The sequence below is a fragment of the Pezoporus wallicus genome, unplaced genomic scaffold (genome assembly GCF_028554395.1).
Source record: "Pezoporus wallicus isolate ANWC-B61680 ecotype Strahan unplaced genomic scaffold, APGP_CSIRO_Pwel_v1 contig_3847, whole genome shotgun sequence".
Classification (NCBI taxonomy): Eukaryota; Metazoa; Chordata; class Aves; order Psittaciformes; family Psittacidae; genus Pezoporus; species Pezoporus wallicus.
Genome location: NW_026639842.1, coordinates 495,927 through 520,590, shown reverse-complemented (window position 1 = coordinate 520,590; position 24,664 = coordinate 495,927). Strand labels below are relative to the sequence as shown.

Sequence of the window (24,664 nt, the reverse complement as noted above, 5' to 3'; positions counted from 1 at the left end):
GAGGAAAGGAAATTGGGGAGCTGTGTCAGCATACTGGCTGGGTCCTGGCTAGCGCCGTGTTGATGAGGACAACCAGGAGAGTGGGAAGGGAATTTGCCATGTTTTATTTTCACAAATCCTGTCAATTAATTAGTTGCATTATAGAACAAAAATATACCCATAAATGACACACCATCTTTGATCACAGATTCAGTCTAATGACCTCGTACTCTGCTGAAAGCCTGAGCCCTGTTCTGGGGTCTCCTCTCACAGCCAGGCAGGGGGAACCTCGACCCTGTTAATGTTCGTTTTTTGTGTGTCAGTGGTAGCCCAGACGTCATAGCTGAGCTGCTGAAAAGAAAATGGGTTTTATTATAAGCCATTTTCAGTTTGCTGACACCAGCAGTGGGATTCATTTCAGCTATTCTGGGTAACTAGAGTTGAGATGTCTGTAGCTGAACTAATTGCTGTAGACTCTCTTTTTAGGCAAAAGGAGAGGAACTTTCCTGGGAGGTGATTCATCTGGCCTATTTTAGATATTTACTTTTGGCTAAACTGTATTACACCTCAGTATTGTCAGCTTCTCATAATGAATTCTGAAGACTGCCAGCAGATGTATGACTTTCTACACTGTGGACAGATGCTTGTAGTCAGGTTTCTCTTATTACAAATAACAAAATACCATGTGCAAATCAAAACTCCCTGGATCATAAGATGGCAAGCAGAGCAAATCTAGTGTTAGTTTTTTTAAAGTTCTTGAGACAACTTTTTAATTATTTTCCCCACAACAATTAAGAATAATTGTTTGTATCAGTGTTAATATATTCCTGGGTGGTCATATTGCCTTGAGCTAGGCTATTACACACATAAAGCAAATAATGCCTTCTTCCCTACATGACCTCCTAAACCACCAGTCCTGCAGCCACAGAGCTTGCAACAGGAATGATTCAGAAAGCTGCTGACAGAAGAGGCAGTAAGCAAGAAAAAAATATGAAAGTTTGCTCAGCAGATAAGTTGGATATGGAGAACTGGCTGACATCTAACGGACTACAGTTATGAGCTGTGCTTTTAAGTCAGTCATGGCCATAAATGCAAACTGTCTACACGCATCTGCTTTGAGACACAGCTCTGCTAATAAAACCAGGGAATTTGGGCTAGACTAATCAATGTTTCTGCTGACTTTAATAGAGTTACTCTCGCTTCTAGTGTGCTATGGTCATTAAGACCTTCTATAATACAGCCTTTGTAGCTCTGCATATTATTTGTTGGAAAAGGAAAATCAAAATCACAAGGTAATTGCAAGAGGTGTTGACTGTTACGTGCGATCAGAAAACTGAATCACACTGGCTGTATATCAGAGAACTTCTGTGAAATTCAGTGAGCTTAATTCACATCGAACAGGATGGAGTTTGCAACTGCTAATGCCAGCATACAACTGGGATCACACCTTGGCTTCTCAGCAGCTGGCGCAACACATAGAGAAACACCAATCAGTATGCAAGCGTCTATTTCGCTGCATGTTTTAGACCCTGCCAGTGGCAGTGAAATCTATCTTCCTTTTCCAACATGACACCGTGAAGACAACTCACTGTTGGAATATATTTGTTTTAAATTAGAAAAAATAATCAGAAAAATCAGGTTTGATTAATTAAAAAAAAATTCCCGCCTCTTTTATTGAGTTGGAGACAACCGCCACCGAATCCTATGCGGTGAAAAGGAAAGTCAGAAATAATGATAGTGTAACATCAGCCCTTGTGAATAATTCATGGGGTACAATTTCATGTTATTTTAAATGGTGCTGCTTCTCTCCCTGATAAGCAATAATTTTATGCTCTTTCTTTACCTTTTTTAACAAATCAGTCAAACGGATTGTCTATTGTTATCTGCAAAAAAGTGTATTTGGGATAATTTTCAAGGCAGCTTAATAGAGCTCTGATCACAGAGCAGGTTTTTTTTTTTTCTTTTTAATACCCTCTACTTGTAGCTGAATAAGTTCAGGTTTCCATTTCAGGTTTGTTTAGGGAAGAAAAATTTCTTGATGCTACATAGCACTGGCAAGTCCTGCATTATTTTCTGTTATCTTCTTCTCTGGCAGCTATACCACATCCTTAGCACAGCTTTACTTTTGAAATAAGAGACATTCCAGACATGAAAGGGCAGTGATGCTGAAGAAGCTGCTGGCAGGAACATGCTGTGGGCACAGTCCTGCATCCTACTGACCCAGGGCAGGTCTCCAAGCCTGTGGTGGGACTACACTGCTAGGCTGATGGCTGCACTTGTCACCTCAAGAGTGGGAAATGTCCCAGGCAAAATACTGCTGCAAAAGAAGCAAAGAGCTCTTGTCCCCATCTGGGACAACTGTGTGTCCTGGAATGCAGCCCTGAGGTGGAGGGGGCTGCTAATGTGAAGAAATGCTGACCAAAAAACAGGGAAGGAGGAAGCATGTTAAGGGCTCATGAAATGTAATAGCAGAAGTCTGAACAAAAGGCAAATACATAGCTAGCAAATATTAGGAATAAAGCTAGCAGTGAGGTTAAAGATATTTGTGTGTATAAATGGAACACAGACTTTGCAATGCTGGATTTAGGAAGGGATTTCTTTTCCTGACATCAAACTGTGGGTTACGTGAAAGTGAATATATTGTATTTCTGTGGAAAGAGAAGATGTAGAGGGAGCCTCCGAGAGCCTCCTATTTTCTTCCTTTATTATTGTGTTGGGTAATCCTGCCTCTGACTGCCCTGCCTAAGGAAGGCTATTCTCTGCAATGCTCTTCATCTTTGTCGGTGAACGAGCAGGGTCAGAGCTGCAGTGCTCTCTACCCTGATCTCTGATCTCTCTGTGCTGGAAGCAAGGACCAGGGTATTGTCTGAGAGCAGCCGTGACTCTCCTTTCACAGCCAGGCACAGTAAACTTCCACCAGTACCATGGGGTGTTTCTTTGTGAACAAATTTCAAATGCAGTTCCTCTGGAAGAAAAATTCCTTTCTGACACAAGCCAGTTTTGAACTGCTTGATCACACCATCAGATGCCTGAAAAAGGACTCTCACACTAAACCATTCTGCAAGATGTTCCTACACAGGTTTTTGCAGTAAGTCTTATTCACAAGGAGGATTTCCCAGCCCAGAAAAGAATGGAGAAGTTGCCAAAGTGGAGGTGAATCAGAAGACACGGGCAAAACTGCTGAGGGCTTCAAAGGAGGGTGACCCAGCAGGAAAGAGTACAGAAATTAAATATGTAAACCCTTAATAAGTAACACCTATGAACCTATGGTGTAAGTGCTTTCAAGTATCTGAATGGTGCAAACCCCATAAGAGAGGTGGGTACTAAATTAAGAGCAGTGCAACTGAGGACCTGGGTTTACATCACAGAAAATAAAAGTCAGGCTGAATAACTGGTGAGAATTATTAACAATGAGATCCATTAGACTAGAATGGTCTCCTATGGTAGTGTTGAAAGCCCCATTGCTAATTGATTCATTTAAATCTAGATCAGAAAAAGCACTTGGGAACACACCACAGGGAAAAATCTTGTGCCTGCAGGGAAACGGACTGGATGACTTAGTGGCCTTTCCCAGCTCTAATTTCTATGGTACATTTGTCTTGTCCCCTTAGTGGATGGAAAAAAATGAAATCCCATCAGTTTTGCTTCTGAGGTGTGTGGAAGGAGACAGTGCTGTGCTTGCAAGCACCACTGCCCTTTGCCTTCCCTTCCTTTCCTGAATGTGGGTTTTCTGAAGGGGAAGGATGGGCAGCCACCCCATGCAATCCCCATACCAAATCGATGAGGATTTTTTTTTACCTAAATTGATACTGCAGGATCAATGTTTTCCGAGGGTCCTTTCCTTTCATGTGAGTTTGAACACTGCTTTTCTAATCAGGAACAGAGCTGCATAGGGACTTAGAGATAATTCTTAATTTCAAAGCAGGACTAAACAGCACTTTTCCTGCCAGGTCCTGAGTGCAGATATCTGTGTTTCTCTAATAAATGCTGTGCCACTGATATCTGAGCATTAATTAATTGACAGTCTTACATGCTAGTGGATCCTTAATTGCAGTGAGGAAGGATGAAATCCTGAATGTGGATTTTGGCAGATAAGTACAGGAGGAACTTATTCTTAATTTTCTTTTTATGTTAAGTGTACTTGCATTTAAAAATATCTTCCTATGTGTTTTGCTAGGTCAGTAAAGTAAGTTGATGCCCATGGCAGAGGGGTTGGAACTTGATGATCTTAAGGTCCTTTCCAACCCTAACTATTCAATGATTCTATGTCACTAAGCCTTTATTCACTCAAGAACCTTCTGGGTTTAGGATGAGATAGACTTTTTGTATTGAGATTGGGATGATTTCCAGTTTGGCTTATCACAGAGCAGAATGCAAGTGTGAACTTGCTCCTTGCTTTACACAGAAGTGCCTATTTTTCATTTCCATGTTTTATGTTAATTATTATACCAATCTTTGTTGCCAATGCAATTATATGTGACACAGAGCCAGGGCCTTGCCTGCATCCAGGTTTTGAGAGATGTCAGTTACCATTTCAATCAGAAATGTTCTTTAAACAAGAACAAAAAGCTAAGTCCAGAGACAGTAAATTGTGTGCGATAAAAGGCTCATTGCCTGAGAAGAGCCAGCTACTTTGAAATGGAAATCTAAACAATCAGTGGGGACAGCAAACAAGAAGATGGAACTTCCTGGAGCTGCCCAGAAGGCACCTGCAAGATGTGCTGGAGAGACCTACAGTTTGTGCAGCAGGTGGAAAACGGGGCTCAATTCCCTTCCCAAATTGTCTTATTTTCCCAGACTGCTGACATGAAAGGGGTGTTTTCCCTCTTTTTGCTGAACCTGTGTTACCAAACGGCTAAGAGAACAGATTCAGGCTAGGCAGTAACAGCAAGGAGGGGCTGTGTGCTGTGCTGGAATTTGGAAAACCAATCTTGTTGGGCAGCAGAAATCCTAGTCATTCCATTATAGGGCCGCATTACAAAATCCAGGAACAGAGCTGCAGTTGTGTAAAAGGGGTGTTCTCATGGAATTCAAAATTGTTTAGACAGAATTTGAAGATTATTGGTTTAAGATTTATAACCAGAGGAAAACAGATGGCTGAGAAAGAGTCACATACGTGGTTTGTAACTACATATCTATTTACCTGTTTCAAAACATTTCCAGAAACCCTGTCATCTGATGGTGATGTGTCAACCTGCACACATGTAAGAAGTTGATATTGTTTCCAAGAACGTCAAATCACTTTGTGTCATGTCCTTAAGAGCATCAGGCAACAGACGATGAAGAGACCTGATGAAATTTTCAAAAGCATGTCAGCAGTTTGGGCACCCAAGTTTGATTTTGGGAACTTAAGTCTCGTTGAAACGTTGAGTCTCACTGGGACCAGGCTTTTAGCATCCATCCAGCTATGCAATTGGGACCCAAGAGCCAAAATTACTCCTGTGGATCTCTTCTTGACAGGATTTGTCCTAGGCACTAATCTTCAAATTATCATAGATCCACTCCTTCAACTGGTTTGGCTACTTGAATACAACCTAGGATGAAGCAGATTGATACTCTACATAGGGCCTGAATTTTCTACTGTATTTTACTACTTTACAACTTTCTTATTTAAACTAAGGATCAGAAATCAATTGGCCATCAGTATTCCTGATTGCATGTCAGGTTTTATGAGTCTTAATACGACTATAAAGATCCATAGAGACGTGTTGTCAACTCTACTTTTTTCTGTTATTCCACTTAGCAATGATTAAGATCTGTTCCATGAGATACAGATGATAATTTTCAATCTTTTATCACAGCATGAAATTGCTATTCAGGGCTCTTTTGTCCAGTTCATCTTTATTTCATACAAGATAACTGAGAAGACCGCCTAGTTTGCTTTTAACATCAAAATGATTGTCAGCCTAAAAAAAAAAAAAAGATAGGAGATAAAATTGAAATGAGAAATGAACTCATAACCTTTTCCTATGAATGCCAAGCTCCTGTGAAAAGGACTGCACTTTCTTAATGCTTCATTTTTAACAGAAAGCATGACAAAAAGTTCCTATCAGTATTTAAACTGCTAAGATTTGTCAAACACAAATGGGAAAATAGTGCTTAAATAGCAGTCTCATTTTGTCCGTAATGATTATGGGAGGAATTTTTTGCAAAGAGGACCTCAGCAATAAGAGATCAACTCTGAACAGAGTGACAGGAATTCTTTACTGGGTCCAGTGATTTCGTGTAGAGCATGAATGTATGCCCATATCAGTTCAGAGCTTGCAAAGGCAAACTCTGTCTGTAATGTAAATAAACAGTGCAAATGCCACCAGCCTTTGGATAGCAGCTCTTGGTGTGCAGCTCAGACCTCTACCTCCCACCTCACACTGCTCTGCCATGAGGATTCTTATCTCCTAGCTCTAGGGGACAGGCAGCACTGTGTCCATGCTTTATCCTCAATGACTTGTCCACCAATAAAGACATCTGCCCTGCCTGGTGACCCACGGAAGGCAAGAATACTTGTGGATTGAGAGAATAAAAGTTCACGGTTGCTTGGCAAGAAAAATGCTGCAAATCAAAGTGTGTCCCCCTTCTCTTTCTTTCTCCTAACTTTTACTGCTGACCACAATGTCCTATAACATGGAATATCCTTTTCAGCAGCTGGGGAAAGCTGCCCTGGCTATGCCAACTCCCAGCCTCTTGCGCACCCTCTGTTGAGGATGAGGATGGGAGAGAAAGAGAAAGTCTTGACACTTTGCAAGCCTTGTCCAGCAATAGCCAAAATATTGGTGTTATCAGTCGTGTTTTGGCCACAAATGCAAAACACTCTGAGGAAGGTTAACTCCATGCATCACATGCTTCTGAGGTGGATAGTTTGTGTCTGACAATGTTAACTGATGTTCTTAATTTACTATATGTGAACCCATCATATATTCAGTGAAGTTAGGAGAACTACTGTGGATAATCAGTATAAAACTTAGGTCCTCATAGTAATACTTGGCTACAATAACAAGTATACTTATTCTACGTGAAGATATTCTGTGGGAATACGGCTTGCTGTACATGAAAGATGTGAATGCAATCTCTTACTCAAACAATTTTTCCTAGAGTCAATCAAACAGTTTTTGCTACAACAATCTTCTCTGGATGTGTTTCAACAAAATTAGAATGTGTTAGAGGACTGGCAGATTTCAAATATATTATAACCAGAGAACTGCTAAATAATTTACTTCAACTATTCCATCTTTTGAAACATTTAGTTCAAGATCTGTTATGTTAGGTTTTTCAATTATTATATTCAATTACTATATTACATCAGATATCATCACATCAGCTGGTATCTAGTATAATTTGCTTTTAGGGCAGATTATTTCAAGGTTATCTTGATGCCTATTAATCAAATGTTTTGAAAACTTACTTTCACAAAATGCAGAGATTTTAACTTCTCGCAGTTCAGAGCAAAGCATATCTAAATACATTGGACTGCCTGTTTTTTTCTGACTAGCAATTTATTACTGCAGAACATTCACAGTCAGTCAATAACATAATTTTCTACATTTTCTTCTTTCTCATACTCCGGAATTTGCCCTGGGTGCTGCAGCATAGTCAATTACACTGCCCAAATGTAACTCTTCTTGGTTTCCCTGGGAAATTGAAATGGCAGAAAAATAATGTCAGAGTTCAGGAAAAGAAAACCAATCTGGCACAATCCTGTTTCATCTGGAGAGATTTTGTATTATCTTAACAGCACTTATAGCAGAATCACATTGTGCTTTTTACCAGCTTTGTCTGAAAACTGTACAAGCGCAGATAAATCTGTTTCTAGTCAGGATGACATTAAATTGAAATGAAGGTAAAAAGAAATTAATTTTTGTCTGTTCTGGGCATGTGCATGGTACCAAATGCAACAGTTACTAGATATTCTTTTGTTGCTGACATTGGTAAATTGTTTGCAGAGATCAAAGGGATTTTCTGACAAATTCTATGTTAAAAATAGAGGAAATTGGTACTTATTTGAGTGTTTGATGTGGAAAACCTGTTTGTGCCATCTTTGAACAGTGTGTCAAGATCCTTGCTACCCCGGGAATGATGATGGGAAAGAGACCACAAATCTACAACTTTAGTACAGAAAATAATGACGTAAATGGTAAATGATTAGTCTTACAATGTCTGGCAGACATTCTTGTGCTAGAAAGAACTCAAATCTTCTTGGAGCATATACCAAGATAAGGCTGTTTCTAGTTTTGCGTCTTCTGTGAATCACTTCGTATCTGTGAGTTTCTTTTCTAGGCTCCACAAAACCAGTAAGATATTGACACACTGGATAAATGACACATTGAAGGAATTCGTAACAGGGAATTCAGAAATAAAAAAGAAACCTTGAGGGAAATGTTTTGTGAACACAAGTAAAATTACACTTTGTCTTAATGCTGACTAAGATGAAATATGAAATACAAATGTGTAAAATACCACTAAGGGCATGTGATTCATAAAAAACCATGTCAGGAAAAGGCAGTTTCACCCCTTCCCCGAAGAAGAGACACAGTCAGTCCCAACTGCCCAGCAAAGGCTAGCAGAGCTCTGGACATGACCGTTCGCACCCCTAGCACTGAATGCACTCAGTAGCCACAATTTTGGAAGTCACCTTTGGGTGACACCTTTTTAAGGCAAGTCTAGGCCTGGGCTAAAGAATGCAGGAGCAGTACCCTGGCAATGTAGAATGGGATGAAATTCTTAGAGGCAAAATACACAGTGTAAGAAAACTGAATGGGACACTGAGCTGAGTACAACCTCCTCTCAAAAAGTGGTTAAAGCAACAGCTCTTGTTTCCTGTAACTTAGCTTCTCATAAAAGGTGTGTTTAAACATTCTTCCTTGTGGTCCTGCTTGGAAGGTGCTCCTCTAAATAAATTACAGCATTTTGTTTATATCTGATGAGTGCCACAGTCAAGGAATCCGACTATGACAAGCCAGTTGCTATGCTGGGTGTAGTTTGCATCTTTCACATCCCAAAGTCAATCACACTCTCCTTTTTATTTTTCTTGGTACTGAATATGTATCCTGTGGTCTATAGGATTTATAAACCATGTTTTGTGGTTTTACAACACTGTGTCTGTGCAGCACTTAAAAAATGGAAGACTCATCCATTATTACAGATCCTAAAGTAATAGAAAAAATAACTAACCAAAGCAGATTAAGCAAAATCATAACAAATTTAGCTAAGGAGCAGTTCAGTTTCAACCAGAGGTCTAAAAGACTTTAGGTGAACTTCTCAACATTTAATTTCAGGAGAGGATTGCTTACTCTTTTCATATCAGAAAGTTGGAGAGTAAGTTACTCTACCCAGAACTCTCAGCCGTATTTAGGTTCTGCAGTTGGAAGAGATCCATCAGATAATCCTGTCTCCATGCTGCTGCCTTGCAGTATTCACGACTGTCCCTGCTGAATCTAGCTAACGTAACTGTTGAAAGGATGAAGTAAGACAAGCCTGGGTGAATTATACATGCCTTTCCCCGCTGAGCTTATTGTCTTTCTAAACTCAATCCATTGCACCATCCATCTGAGTGAGAATGAAGTTTATGGCAGCATCTCCACTGCTGACATGCTCATAAATACTGAGGTGCCCCAACTGAGGTATGATCACATAGAAAGAAAGACTGTGCAACAGGGTTCATCAAAGGGTTAAAGGTTTCTGTATAGTATGTGTCTGTCAGTTATATCTTAACAGGAGAGAATATCAAATATGGCCCTGCTGATAAGCATTTCCCATGCTTTGAACTGAGCAGAATTAAAGCTATGCATGCTTTGGATTTGTTTCTTTTAATGGGAAAGGAAATGGGCTGAGATTTGCTTTTGTTGTAAGTCTGAAACAAGGTTTATGGTTGTCTTGAACAACAAGAATTTGGTGTTTCCAGATCTAAAGAGAAATTAATATATAATACAACTTTTAATTGATAACTAAAACCTCACCATTTATTAGGAAATGCAAAATTAGACAAGTTGGCTTTTTGTCCTGTCAGTGAAACAATGCAGGGACATATTTATGAACAAATCTTTTCCTCTGTTACCGATACCTTATGTGTGAACTCACGTGAGGTGTAAATAATTCATGCTTCTTTTCTCTGCATTACTATTTATTTTTCAGTGTGGGAGTAAAGGTATCTTTCAGTACTGTTGACCAGGTAAATAATGTATTACTTACTCATGAAAAATGCCAGAGGAAAATAAATGAGAGGATCTCTTACCTTTGGTCATCACAATGCCTGCAAGAGTTTTGTGGCGTGCATGCATGGAAGTGAAATTGTCTGTCAGCTCCTGGAACTTCTGTGCAACCATTTGGTATACGGAGTCCGCAAAATCCTGAAAGACACAGTCAGAAAGAATTTTTTCACTTCTCTGATTGAGGAGCCTGGTTAATTCTGCAGATTAGTCACCTGCTGTCAACTGCCGAGAGGTACCTTTTAGAATTAGACACCACCTACCCAAGCATAGATAAAAGGAGTATCTCTCCGTCGACTACCCACATCACCCTCAGAAATGGCCAAATTAACTGAATTAAAGCTAGAGAGCCATATAGACCAGGATTAGTGGTGAAATGAGAAGATTTCATGGCTGATTTTTTTTCAGCTTCCTAGATATTGGTCCAGGATCAGTTCACAAGAAATTTGTTGGTCTGTACAGCATTGTATTGGAATGAGCTGAAGAGGTGGATGTGTATGTCCCACCAAACCACTTTTTTCTCTGAGCCCACTAAAAATATCCATGAGCCCACTGAAGTCTGAGAGCTGAGCTAGGGCCTGATTTATAGGTAGGGACCACCTGTTTCTGCTTTCAAGGTAAGTTTTTAATGACTTTCAGCTACTGAGATGAAACGGTCGGCTCAGGAATCTTGGCTATATTTAATGCCACCTCAACAGCCATTGGGGGGAAGGCAAGGGGAATCCCTGCTTGCACCTATTACCAAAGATGCTGCTTGCACAAGTTCACTGGTGTGTAGTAGTGCTGAGGGACTGTCTGCCAGGTCTCCTCCTGAGAACAGCAGATTAATTAAATTTCCGCATGGACTGGGTTCTAGAGACTGTGTGGTCTGAGCCCCCAGGTATGAGTGGGTCCAGTCACCTAGGAGAGCCTTGAGAAGCAGGTTACTGAAGCCAAACAGGGTAAAAGGTTTAAAAAGTGAATTTTGCAGACTGTGTATGCATGAATGTGAACCTAAACCACCTTTGATGCTCCTAAGAACACCAACACTTGGACTGCTTCCCTGCTGCAATGTTTAGTATCTTTTCATTTACTTAATCTCTGCAGTTTGTTTGGAACACAGCCTTTCAAGCATACATTGGAGATAAGTCAGAGGAATGCTTTTTGTTAGCATGAGTTGTTCTTAAAGCGCTTTGCAAGTATGAACATAATAAAGTAAGACCCAAAGGATTTTATTTTATTTTATTTTTCAAGCTGTACGATTTCTTATGGGAAACTAATCTGTACCTACAAATCTTTCCAGGAGCAGTTCCTAGGGGCTGCAGCTTACTTTGGGGTGCTGACAGGAGAACTCCTGGCACCCTGCAATTTGGTTAGCCCCAAGCGATTGTGCCTTTGTTAGGAAAAGTAGCGTGACCAAGCAACAACTCCACTTTTTCTTCTGATGCTGGGCGAAGCGACCTGGGGGGAGGTCCTGGTAAAACAGGTCTCCTTGAATTCACCTGGTTTCTTTAAGTGGGTTCATGGCTGAGCCTGAATATTTAGCCACCCTCACCCTGAAAGATCCACAAACACACAGAAGTGAAAATGGATTTAAAAAGATCATATCCATACTTCTTCTCCCAGAACTGTTAATGGCGATGAAAACATGTTGGTGAAAACACAGTATTTTAAATTGGGAGAATACACAGCTATTTTTCAGAGGAAAGCAGATTCTAAATCACAAATATTATCAGTAATACTACTGCCACTGAGAGCCTCTGCAGGCTGTACACCATATGTTTCTACAGTTTGTTGCAGAAAGTCTGCTTAATTTTTAACATTATTATAGCAAATATAAAAAATCTAATTAGATAAAACATAACAACAGTTATGAAACCCCTTCTTCATAAAATCTGGAATAATTTTTCCATGTGTAATCCTTATGATTGTCATTTGTTCATATACATACAGGACAGGATTTCTTTGACACAATATTTTTCCTTTGTTTTGCTAAATGCCGCTTTCCAAGGTATTGCTCTGGGAAAAAATCATTTGCCCAAAATGACAGTTTAATATAACATGGAACAAAATATGCTGGCTTGTTGCAAAAGAAGGAAAGAGGCATATAAACCACTTATGGGAGAGGCATGCTAAATCCTGCACCAGGATTAGATGAAAACTAAGAAAAATTAAGAAGAGTTTGACCGATCCTAAATGGAATTTCACTTTGACTGCATTTATACCTCTTCTAATCGAATTGTCCATAACCACCATGTGAGTAAGGTATTGCTCATACAGTGTTTCTGAAGGATGAATTTTGGGTTAATTCTCATTTGTCAAGCATCAAGGTACCCTTGTGATACAAACGCAATTATAGTTGCTTTACAGATGAATGAGTGAAGGCACTAAAAGAGTGAGGGACTGGTCCAGGGGAATAGGATAGAGCTGAACACAGCCAGGTGTTCTGATTTCCTGGTGCTCTGGTTAAGTGCTCAGTGCTGGAAAACTGCCTGTCTTTCATAATATGAAAGTTTGTTTCTAAACTTGTTTTCCCTGTTGAAGAGTGGCTTCATCTGTAATGGAAAACTAAAGTGTATTTGCAGGACTGATATAACTGGGCCCCATATGGTGGACTAAAAATCTGATCAGCTTTATTTAGTCTAGAAAGAAAAAAAAAAGAGTCTCTCAATAAAACTATCTGCACCATCATTTAAAAAAAAGAACCCAATCGTAAATTTCATCTCCTGCGGTACTGCAGTCCAATCCATGCCTGCATTTCTAGCGTACCCTCCAAATCTGCATCCCAGGGCATTTTGCTCTCATTAAGAGTTAATTAGCTTAGAGGCACATACAATTCCTAAAAGAATCGTTTTAAAAATGCTAAATAGAACAAATAACTTTTAACTTTGGATTTAGAAATCCCCACAGTCAGAGCTTTCTTTACTTCATTTGGCAGTAGGTTCCAAAGCCAGAGAGTAAAGAGACTCACTAAAGGCAAAATAACGACATGACTTCAGATAACATTTAGGGACGATAAGGAATTCCACATTTTCTGATCTCAAGGAGTGACCTGGGACATGAAAGAACAGTAAATCCATTAAATGTGAGGCCTCTTAGCTAAAATAAGTCAAGTGAATATTTTTTGTCTTGAATCTGTTGCTTAAAAGGATGGCAGTGAAATTAATAAAACCAAAGGAGTGACATACGTGAATGGACCTAGGATGCCAGAAAAACAACCAGAAACATAGCGTCTAATCTGAGGGGTTGTTTATAGGCTATTTTATTGCCCTAAGTTTCCAAATGGATATTCCAAAGTAAAATGGAAAGGAAGAAAAGGAGCAGTCTGTTTTTGCAGGTGGCGAAAAGTTGTCAAGAGAAGCATGGCTCAGCCTTGTGAGAGACTTGAACCCCTGAGGATTGCTTCATGTAGTGCAGCATTAATTTCAGGGCCTTGAATACTCTGGCCATGAAAGCCAGTCTAGTGGCAGAGCTGGGTATGATGTTGGATTCCTGGCCTATATCCACATATTACAAGAAGCATAGCACACTGCCTTCCCCTCTAACACATATCAGAGCACTTATTTGGCTTGACCCAGTCATGTGCTCAGTGACAGTATTTCTGTTTATTTAGAGCCTTTAGACTGGTTCTCAATGTCTCTATGAAACCAAAACTGGTTACAAACATATCTAATGCATATAGGGCAGGTATGGTGGAAATAAAAGTTGGTACACGTATTCCTTGCTCAGTTTAGTATGAAAGACTTCATTCCAGATATTTTTTTGCTTTACTTTTAAACAATAATCCTAGGCTGTTAAAAGTTATATATCTAGATGATCATTCCTGATGATAGGCTATAAACCAGAAAAATCCAACTACTGATGGCTATTGTGAGCCTGGTTAAACTTTTAGGATACAAGCTAGACTGTGTTTCCTGCCATCAGAAATAACTTAAAAATCATACAAAAAACGAACCATTCTTTTGTTATTCTCTACTATCAAAACAATTAATCTCAGAGAAAAGTTGTGTTTGGTGGTACCACAGTTCCTCCTGTCAGATATGGATGGAAATAAAACTCTTCATCTGGAGTAAATAGAAGAGCCAATTACAACTTTGCAGCTTCTGAACAACTATCAGGTTGGTAGTCAAAAAGAGGAAAAATTAAGACAATGGATGTGTGTTGGGATGAAAAACACAGTTCTGGGGAAGAACTGCCCTATAGGTGCTGAGTTTCAAACTCCTCTGCTTTGGTTTGCCTGCTATCAAAATCTTACCCTTCATAAGTCTTCATGTAGATTGTTCTGTACAAGCAATATTTGTCTCAGACACAGTTTCTTTGAGATCAAAACTTTGCTTTGTTTTACTAATGCAGTGAGTGATAGGAGTAAGGCAAGCAAGACTGCTAGACCCACACTGAGGGGCAAATCTGCTCTCGGTTGCACTCAACCCATGCATGCTGCCTAAATGCCATCACTGGTGGAAGCAGCAGTTACTTGTTCAGGCACCTTCAGAAGAAGGAAAACATAATGCTAAACTGTTGACTGTGAAAAAAGGCAGTGAGAACCTTCAGTACACTTTAACATATACAAGGAGGCTGGAAAAATGAAAAATAGATGTTATTACTAGTAAAACTGCGCTGTGTTGTCTGAAGTATTCATCTGTCCTTGATTACCATATCAAATTACTAGTGTTATTCACAAAGGAAAATCAAACTTCAGATCATACTATTACAGAACTAGAAACTTTTAGTCATTTCTCAGCACTAATATTTCAAATGGTATAAATAATTAAATGTATTCAAGTTTGCAATGGGAGTCTTCAGGGTAAAACTGACATTCAACAGGAGTAGTAAGGATATTAAAATCAATAGATTATAAAGGAGAAAGCCTTTAGTAAACATTTTCTATTGAAATCCTGTCTTAGGGTTTATAGGGTTGAAATATCAAAAAGGTTAGATTTGCATATGGATGAGAAGAAATACTCTGCTATACAGATATCACCAAGGGCTCTTTTTCTCCTGTCTCCCAAGTACTTTATTTTCCAGAAAATCACTGACATTTGGGGGGGTAAATGTTGAACACAATGAATGGGGATCAGGCTGAATTAAGTTCACAACTCTCTTCGCAGATAAAAGGAGATGCCCACTTCTTTTTACTGGTGAGGGGGAAACACGCACTTGTTGACAGGAGTTTGTATTTTTTTTCCTGTGGAGGACTCTGACTGTCTGAATAGCAGGGGAGGAAAACAGCACAGAGAATATCAATACTAAGGTACTGCTCCTGGACAGGGTGTGTGGCAAATTGCTACACAACACAGTTTTTCCCAGGCTTGTAAATAAGTTTGCTGTAGCTAGTTGGAGATTCATCGCTAAGTGATTGTATCCTCAAGCCAATGAATTAGTCAGGCTCTTCCCAGGTACTACATCATCTTCAAGATGCAGCCTGAAGAAGAGAAACTGACAGCGTTCATGGGCTGCCCTCCACTATCAGTCTTCTAGCATCAATTTAACACCAGGAGCACCCCCAGCATGGTGGAAAGGTCTAACAAGGACCTAGAGGAATGGACAGGCAGGGGTGACCTCGGGAAGGACAGGGAAGGGGGACACAAGCAGTGGATTGCAGGCTGGCTTCCTTCCCTGCCCTGCTTCCTAGCAGCCCCCATGCTTTGTCATGAGTTGGACTTCTCCAGGCATAAAAGGGTGTGTTTTTTAGCCACCTCACAAGAGAACTGGTGAGACAAGTGGCACTGAAAGTGGTAAGACTTTCCAAGCAGGGATATGCATGGACTTCTTCACCCACGCTGGAGGCTGCAATCCACAGCCCGTTATAACTCAGCCTTCCTTCAAGCATGCACAGGCATTTACAGGGTATTACTCAAAGAACAAGGCACTGCCAGGGAATTCATTGTGGTTCTTTCCTTGAGATGTACAGTAATTTTTTCTCTCTGATCATAACTCCTACAGTATTGATCATTTTGTCTGGTTTTCGCTTATCCCTCAAGGGCCAGGGTATATTGGCTTTGTTGTATCTTAGATGGAGGTGGTTTTATTTTGACTGGCAATATTTTTTCATTCAGCTGAATACATTTGTATATCTGATGTACATCCCGTTTCAGAGAGGTCTTCTCCGAGGCGATTGAGCATGTCCTGCCCAAGAGGAAACTGGGTACACATTCCCACATTGAGCTTCTAAGGGAAACTCCAGTAATGCACTTCTGCCACTGAATATCCTCACAGTTTTCTTACCAAGATTGATAGGGGAGATCAGCTGCTCCTATGGATTTAGTCAAAATAATCGCTTTCACCAAACCTGCCATCTGTTCACAGTCCTATTACAACATTTTAGCTACATATGATGCTGGGTTACCACCATGAATTCCTTATTTCTGTAATCATCAAATGTACCAAATCTTCTCTGCATTCATGAAGACTCAGTGGCTCAGCTGACCTCAGCTTACTTGGGCAACTCACCTGGACTGTGCCATGGGTTCCTGGGCTCAGAGATATTATTTGCTACCTACTTCCCTCTCCCCCCCTCACCCAGGCTGGAGGCTGATTGCTCTTGTGAATTTCCCAGGCCCCACAAAACATATTTGCCTCCTCTCTGTTGTTTATATCATTAATGATCATTTCCTAAATATCAGCACCGTGCTGGCTGCTGTATGAGACAGACTTTGAAGTTAGCTCTGTGGGACAGGCAAAAGAATAACAAAATGCCCTGAAAGATCCCAGAATAGAGTGGGAGTCAGAATAGTAAAGTCCTTCTCCCACCCATTTGTTTTTGGGGGTTTCCAAGTAAACCTAGAGCTTTATGAAAACAGCCACCGGCTGTGCTGGGGTTGGGAGGATGCAGCATCCACTGAGAAAGAAAGATGAGACAAAGGTGGGATGGGAGAGTTAGTTAAGGTCCATTTAGAGTAAATATCAGCACCTTTATGCTTGGGAGGTTTCTCAATGACTTCTTTAGGTTTAGATTCCACCCTGTTCTAATGAATGTGTGGTTTGCTTAAAAACATTTCATCAGAGTTTGATGAATTGTTCATATATACAGCATATGCTCCAGCAATGATTAAAGGCTGCAGGAGGCTTCCCACTTATGATGATCCTTGAGTGGCTAAACACAAGCTGGAAGTCCTCCATTTCATCTGAAACTTTTTTACTAGGGAACACAAAGTCTCCCAGTAAACAGTTTAAAATCTCTTCAGTGAGATTTTCAGTCATGACTGGCAAAAAGAGGCACTCTACCCACTGTTCATAGAACTTTTTCTTAAATGTAGAATTTTTTCACACAAATACCAAATTCGAAATGGAGAGGTGGGAGCCAAGTTTTATTCGGGCATTTGGGGAGGGAGGGACAAATTTAGAAACTGATAACTATATAGTTATCAGTTATATATAGTTCAGCTATAATGAAAAAGCTCCTGAATTTATTTGGGTACCGCTACTACTATGTGATACCATAAATGAGTTTAATCAATGTTAAATATCTCAAAAGAAATTTGTAGCACCAGTTGGAAGCACAAAGATCAAATGGGAATTTATTCTACAAGCTCAGTGTAAAAAAAAAAAAAAAAAGGTCTGTTTTCTCAATATATCCCTTGACTACAGGGAATCAATCAAACTTAATATAATGTATCTTTTTATTTGTTTCAGAAACCCCTGGAGTGACTGAAAGAAAATAGAACACACAAAATAAGCATACAATTGAAAAAGGAAAGGCTGTTAAATCCAAATGCTCCAGCTCCTCCAAAAAGTACGGTTTTCTACTTAGTAAGAAAAACGTTTTGTATGTAGGTTTAATTAGAATCTTTAAATTCACATTAGTGTGTTAATGCTGGGATGCTAACATATGAGCCCCTCTATCTGCGGTTGATTCATTGCTGTCTACATTCATCTTGCTCTAAAAGGATGCTACCAATAAGTACCATTTCAATGAATTTAGAGGAAACAAGCTTTTCCACTGACATGAACAGTTGTTCCCTAAAGGAAACCATGCCTAGTTTCCAGCTTTGCTTCTTCTGAGTACAGCCCTGCATTTATCGCTCTGGAAATGAAGAATGTCCATACCAATTCTGCAGAATCATTCTTGAAGTCAATACTGCACCTGCTAACAAATGCCAGAAAGGAGGGGTTGTTTGTTTGCCTTTTTCCTTTTCTTTTACTGATCTTTAATCCAAAAGCCTTCTTCCTACAGAGGCACACATAAGGTTGGCTGCAAGTGCTGAATAATTCAAAACAATGAAGTAGTTGTTCGCTTTGCAGCCTTGTGCCTGCTTTAGGACAAGCCTCAGGTGTCAAGCTGTTGTACATTACAGATATTAAATTAGCACGAATAGGTTTTCTTTAACTAGATAAAAGCTCTGTAAAGCCACCAGTGCCTAGGAATGGCTAACTCTCTAAAAAGGCTTTTATGTGCTCTATAAACCCCTAGATTTTAGATTCATACTATAAGTCATCGCTCTTTAATTAAAAAAAAAAATGTTTATCTGAGAAATGTCTTTTCAGTTTTCTGTTTCTTTGCTTTATCTTTCTTAGCTGCATGAAAACAAATATTCTTCGGAAAACCAATGGTAGCACATACAATACTCTTTGCTGTTCGAGATCTGGTCTCTTCCCGCAGCCTAACCAGTTAGCAGCTCTTGGGTAAATGTTCAAAACAGGAAGAGAACAGTGCTTGCTCAAATCCCTTGAGCATCACTTTGAAAATCTGTGTGTTTATGGTTCTCATTAAGGGGCTGTGCTATTAAGAGCCTTCTCCATCACACATATGCTTTGTTAGATAAAGCAGGGTGCAGGCAGTGTCCAAAACAAATTTAATCTATTCTGAACTGCTGATCCCAGCAAGGCACTGCATGATTCAACTTTCTGAATCACTACAGAGCAAGGCATATAATACACTGCATGGCAATTACTATACAGACATTGGAATTTTTCTTTTCTTGTTGTTCAAGATCTTGCTGTCATTTGCTGTAATGATTCTCAAAATTCGTCTGTAACCTTGCTAACAACCGTTCCCTTGGCTGGGAGGGGTGGTAAGGAAATCTGCATTTCTTGTTACCTCACCCTTCTCTGGGCTTCTCCTCAAATGTGTAATTAGCAGGGCAGTTCTCATCATCTATGGTGGCTTTGTGCCAGGGCAGGCAGAATTGTGGTTCAGCTGAATCCCGATTGCTATTCAGGCACCCAACAGAGCCATTTCGGAGTGGTGTGTGCCTGGAGTCAGAGCTAAAAACTGTCCCTCCCTTACTGGACAAACACAAGCAATTAACATAACATCGATGAACTTAAGGAAGAGTTTTACTGTGTTGTATCTGCTGAGAACCTGTATCTGAAAAGTCAGCATTACTTTTAGCTCATGCTCTGAAAACCAAATATCACTTCTCCATCACTCTTCCCTCCATCTCCAGTCAAGAACCTTCTAGCCAGGTGTCCACACCTAGAACCTGGGAATGGACATTTTAAACCCCGTGTCAACACTCTTGGGCAAAACCTGTTGCCTCAGCAGACTTGTCTTTAAACAAGAGCACAGGGAAGGACTGTGCATGAGGCCAGGAGACTGTGGAGTGGCACTGCATGGGCTGTCCCCACAGGATGACCTTCCCTTGGGACCATACCTGTGAGTAGGGTAGAAAGGATCTGCCTGCAGATAAGTGTGATGTTGCAGCTTTCACTTACAGCTCAGATTTCTTATGGCAAATAAAATCTTTAAGAAAACTTTCTCATAATGGGAAAGATGCTTTAAGTGCTTTATTCACTGGGGGCAATAAAAGAAGAGCTTCTTGAGAGGAAAAAGGCAAAGAATAAATGGAAAACCAAGTAATTAAATTAAAAACTATTGTGTCTATTTATTTAAGAACTTACGCAAAAATATCCAAGCATTTTACCTACAAATTGACCAAATTCTATAAAATGATAAAATTATAAAATTATTCCTTTATAATTGAGAGACAACCAGCTTTAATATTTTGTGCTCATATAAGTTAGTGTCAAAGACAAGAAACAGAATATGCAATTCTTTCTTTCCAGAAAAAAAAAAAAAAGTATAATACAAATATGAATAAATTTCATTTATCGGCACAACATACTTCTGGAAAAATACCTCAGAGGATATCTGAGGTATCTGGTAGTACATGTCTGGGTTCCTCTGTACAATCATGGGGTGAAAACTCAGACATCAGCTCCAGAGAGAAAAGATGAATAACCAGCTTCATACCCAGCTCTCAGAATATATAAAACTGTGTCACCAATCTGTGTTTTTAAGGTAACTGTGGGATGTTAGCTCACTTGCTAAGATGTACATAACCTAAAGGGCACACCAATAAGTTTTATCGTGTTTCTCCCCTGCTCTGCTCACAGGGTTCCTCAGCAAGCAGGAGCTGGCACATAAGCCTTGTGCTACGAGACTGTCCTGCCAAAATCTGAGGGGAAGGGTAGAGCAAACAAGGGGTACACAAAACTCTTGGACTCAAGAGATGACTAATATGGACAGCAAGGTACAAACATGCTGCTTGAAGACCCTGAAAATAATAAGAGCAAAGAAGTAAAGGATTTCAAGGCTGCCTGCCATTGCACCTTTGTCTTCTTGTCTTTCTTCACTCTTTCTCCTCCTGTGATTATGTGTTTAACCGTTTCCCCCACCTCTTCTGTCAAGTGGATCTGTGCTTTGCCTCACAGAAGCATTGTCTAGGTGGTCTGGAAACCCAGACAAACTATTATACAAATCAAAGTCTGTCCAGTTTCTGATAACACCAAAACTAATTTATTTTTTGTTTATACTCCACTACCTTTGACAAAGCCTCCTCTGGAGATTTATATCTATCTCCATCCTCTTTGCCTTCCAACTGTTTGTCAATTTTTTTTGTTTTGCAACCGACAAAAGAAAAAATATCTGACATCAACCTTGGAAGAGGTACTGAGTGCAGAAGGTTTTTTTTCAGACGTGATAAAATCTTGCCTAAAACCATGCCCAACCTTTTCAGTAGGAAGTCCAGATGGCTTTGCAGCCTGTACAACAGACTTTATTCACTGATGCTTCTCTAAGTGTCAGCAGGGTGTTGTCTTCCAGAACTAGTAAATGTGCAATGAAAGGCAGCTCGGAGGGGAGAAATAAACACAAACAAAAAAAACCACCCTCACTTAAATTCCCCTGCCTCCCTCCCCAAAATTAAATTAATCTGAGAATTTCTACAGGCATCTGACTTAAAATTCCCTGCGGGCGGAGAAAGGCTTTGCAAACAACTGGAGGTGTAACGGATGGGGTAGCAGTGCAGAGGGCTCCAGGGTGAGCAGTGATTTATGCACTCACTGCTGACTCTAGGTCGCCCTTGTCTGCATCACAAATATTTCAGCTACGGGATCAGGACCCTTCCCGAGTCCCTATATAGGCTTCAAACTGCAGGGTCTCATATCATTGTTTTCACTATGGTTAAATTAGAACAAAAAATCATTTCTGAGTCTGAAAGGCAGGCATGAAAGGGAGTGGATAAAGGCTCTGGGATTTGGGGTGATTTTCTACCCCTGTGCCTGGATCTTCAGCAGCCTGATACCAGTAATGTCATCAGCCCCTGCCTCAGTTTCCAACCTGTAAAACAGGAATATTCTGGTAAAGCCGTGCATGTGACTTCTCTGATATAGGTGGGGTCAAAATAGTGTTTCACTTGAATTTATGGCCAAGCTTATTATGGGACTAGCACTGTTCTGCCTATCCCTCCCCTCTGCATAGCGCCTAGCTTTAGACCTAGGCAATGTTGGAGGACAAATGGTGAAAGAGCTCTGCTTTGGTCAGCACTGGCCCTTTGGCCATGCCTAGCCCTGATAGCAACCAGATCCTGCACTCAGCAAATGAGCACAGAGGGTGTCAGCCTGGTCTACAGAAGGGGAAAGGTTGCCTGCTCTTGGTATGACTTCTGAATCCTCCAAGGGAATCTGGAAGAATAAGAAGCTTTAGCCAGTATGCAACCAACCTTGTACAGCTATCATCATTTTAACCACCATCTATCCGTGTGATACTGCTGGCAGCAGTTAATACTGCAGCCAGCTTGTTAGGATTCTTAATTCTGGTATAACTGTGCAGCTTTGCGGCTGGCAGTGCTGTTGCTCCATGTCTGTACAGGTTACCCCAACACTGGAGTGCTCTAGGAACAGAGAGCCTCAGTAAGACTGCAAGACAAACCACAAGTGATAGTAACAGTGGGGAAATTCTCAAGAAAGGGGAAGAAAACGAGGGTGGGGAGAGAAAAGAAAAGAATAAAAGAGAAAAAAAAGGAACAATTAAAAAAGAAACCTGGTGCACATACACAAAGCCTTTGCAGCATGTCTCCGGTTTTGTTTCTCATTGACACACTACTCTCGTTTTGAGCTGACAGCTGCGGTCCAGCCTTTGTCAGGTAATTAATCTGGGTAGTTCATTTTCACAGGTGAGTAGCAGGTTGGCACAGTCTACTCTAGCAGTGGTTTGTGGGTTTGTTTTTTTCCTTCTCAGAGCAGCATGGGTATGAAAGCATGTGTATGTGAACACAACACGCTCTCGGATGTGGCCAGCTGTTTGTTACTTCCTACACTGCAGGTATAACGCCTGTGCTTTGCAGGGTGAATGGAAGGAAACCTTAGACAGGAATTTAAAAGCGTTATATTTGATCCCATTGATTACAACTGACAAAACATTAAAAACCCTGAGTTCCTTTGCCAAGGTTGAGCACTGCTGTTCTGACTCGCACAATTTCTGTGCCTGTTTAGAAATGAAACTGATTTTAAAAAAAGGAGACAGGAAGATAAAGAAAAGCCATCATATTGCTTGGCAGGGAAATGGGGGGTGATCTACTGCATTTTAACATTTGGTTAGTTGTGAAGTAATGCAGTAATAATAATAATATTTTGCCCATACAGCGGTGACAGCTAAAATGAGCGCATTTTCTTTTTCATGATGCAGAGAGTTCTCTGCAAGGTCATCGAGCTGGGAAATGTGATTCTATGGTTCTTGTGTCAAAGTGCCAAAATATCCTTTCACTGAAGCTGTACGGCTTCAAGCTATCCCTGAGCTCCACAGAGCCACTTTCTTCTGTTTGATGGTTTCTCGCCACTTCCACATTGTGCCCCAAGATAACCATCTTGACAAATGGCTGGGTAATACACAGATGGGCAACACAATTGTACCTCAGCGTCTCTGTCCTCCACAGCCAACACAGGCTTTCTTTATTTATTCTTCCTTATATTCCTTCATCCTTATATTTCTTCTCCCTCTTCTTATAATCCAGTATGTTCTCAAAAGTGAATCTGCATATTAGTCTGTTTTATATGTGTCCTGGGGTAGCCCACCCCTCTGTTTCCATGAGCAGTCAAGAGATGGTTCAATTCAGATTGTGCTGTGAACGGACATGATTTTAAGTCATACATTTTTGTCTCCTTGATTAGTAATACCAAGATGTACTTTGAGCCAAACAGCATGGTGAAGTGTAACATCTCTCTGTTGAGGATAACGAGCTTTAGTCCATAGGGGCGGGGTGCATGATGCAAAGTAGTGTAGTGGTCCCTAGGCAATTGGCTGTGCTAGAGGAGGTGGACTTAGGAAATTGAGCTCTCTTCACCTTTTCTTGAATGTTTGAGGTTGCTATTTCTACGTGAACATTTCAGTAGCTACCCTCATTTGCAGTGGTCAGCCCATAGAGCCATGCAAAGCTCCTGGCTGATGGCCATATTCTGGCCATCTCTTCCCATAAGAGACTGTTTCTCTCCCCTGACCATATGGGGAGCCCAGATCTTCTGGCTCACAGCAGCAGATTAAATCTGTTGCCTATTCTTTCAATTTCAGTCCTGTAGTAATAGTGAAAAGGTACCAGTATTAAGTGAATCAGAATAAAGTGATTTCCTTATACCAGAAAATAGAATGAAATCCCATCTCCTAAATCCCATTTAGCTCTACATTCATTACATTGCCATGCTATTGTAGTGAAATGTTCAGATCCTATTGAAATGTCCTAGATATTAATTTTCACTGCCAATAACAGTAGTCCTGTGCACTTAACATTGTCCTTGGAACACAGTAAAAAATATGTTTCAGCAGCTAATGAAATTATCACAGACCCTGTGACCTGGAAAACAAACAGAGTAATAAAGTCTTACCCTTGCTGTCTAAAATGATGTGGTACAGCTGTATTTAGTCATGTACTTTATATTTCTATATGCATATGTCATGCCAAATTGTAGATTGCCATTTTATATATATTAAGGTGGTTAAGAAAGCTTTTTTTAGCTGACATTTTCAACACATCTCAACAACTATTTTTCTAGAATCTATGCCACATATCATGTATTTTATGGTTTCTTTAGCAGTAAGTTAACTGTTGCAAGACTAACACCAGCTTCTATCAGGAATGTGGTAGTATTACCCTTTTTTTCTCTATCCAAACTTTAACATCTCACTCCTTACTACTTTATTTTGTTCTTAATATTTTTTTGCAGATACAACTAAAAAACCTCTACTACAACAAACTCTTATCAAAGAGGTACAAAGATGTCTTTCAGGGCAAGGT

At 40.2% G+C, this 24,664-nt stretch overlaps 1 protein-coding gene across 1 annotated transcript in view; it reads right to left on the bottom strand.

Annotated features, from left to right (window-relative positions):
• The window catches only part of ADARB2 (adenosine deaminase RNA specific B2 (inactive)), a 307,618-nt gene that overhangs the window by 52,732 nt on the left and 230,222 nt on the right, over positions 1–24,664 (bottom strand). The window contains exon 4 of the mRNA XM_057416445.1: positions 10,205–10,319. Within this exon, the coding sequence (XP_057272428.1) occupies positions 10,205–10,319 (115 nt within the window). The remainder of the gene's footprint in view (positions 1–10,204; positions 10,320–24,664) is intronic.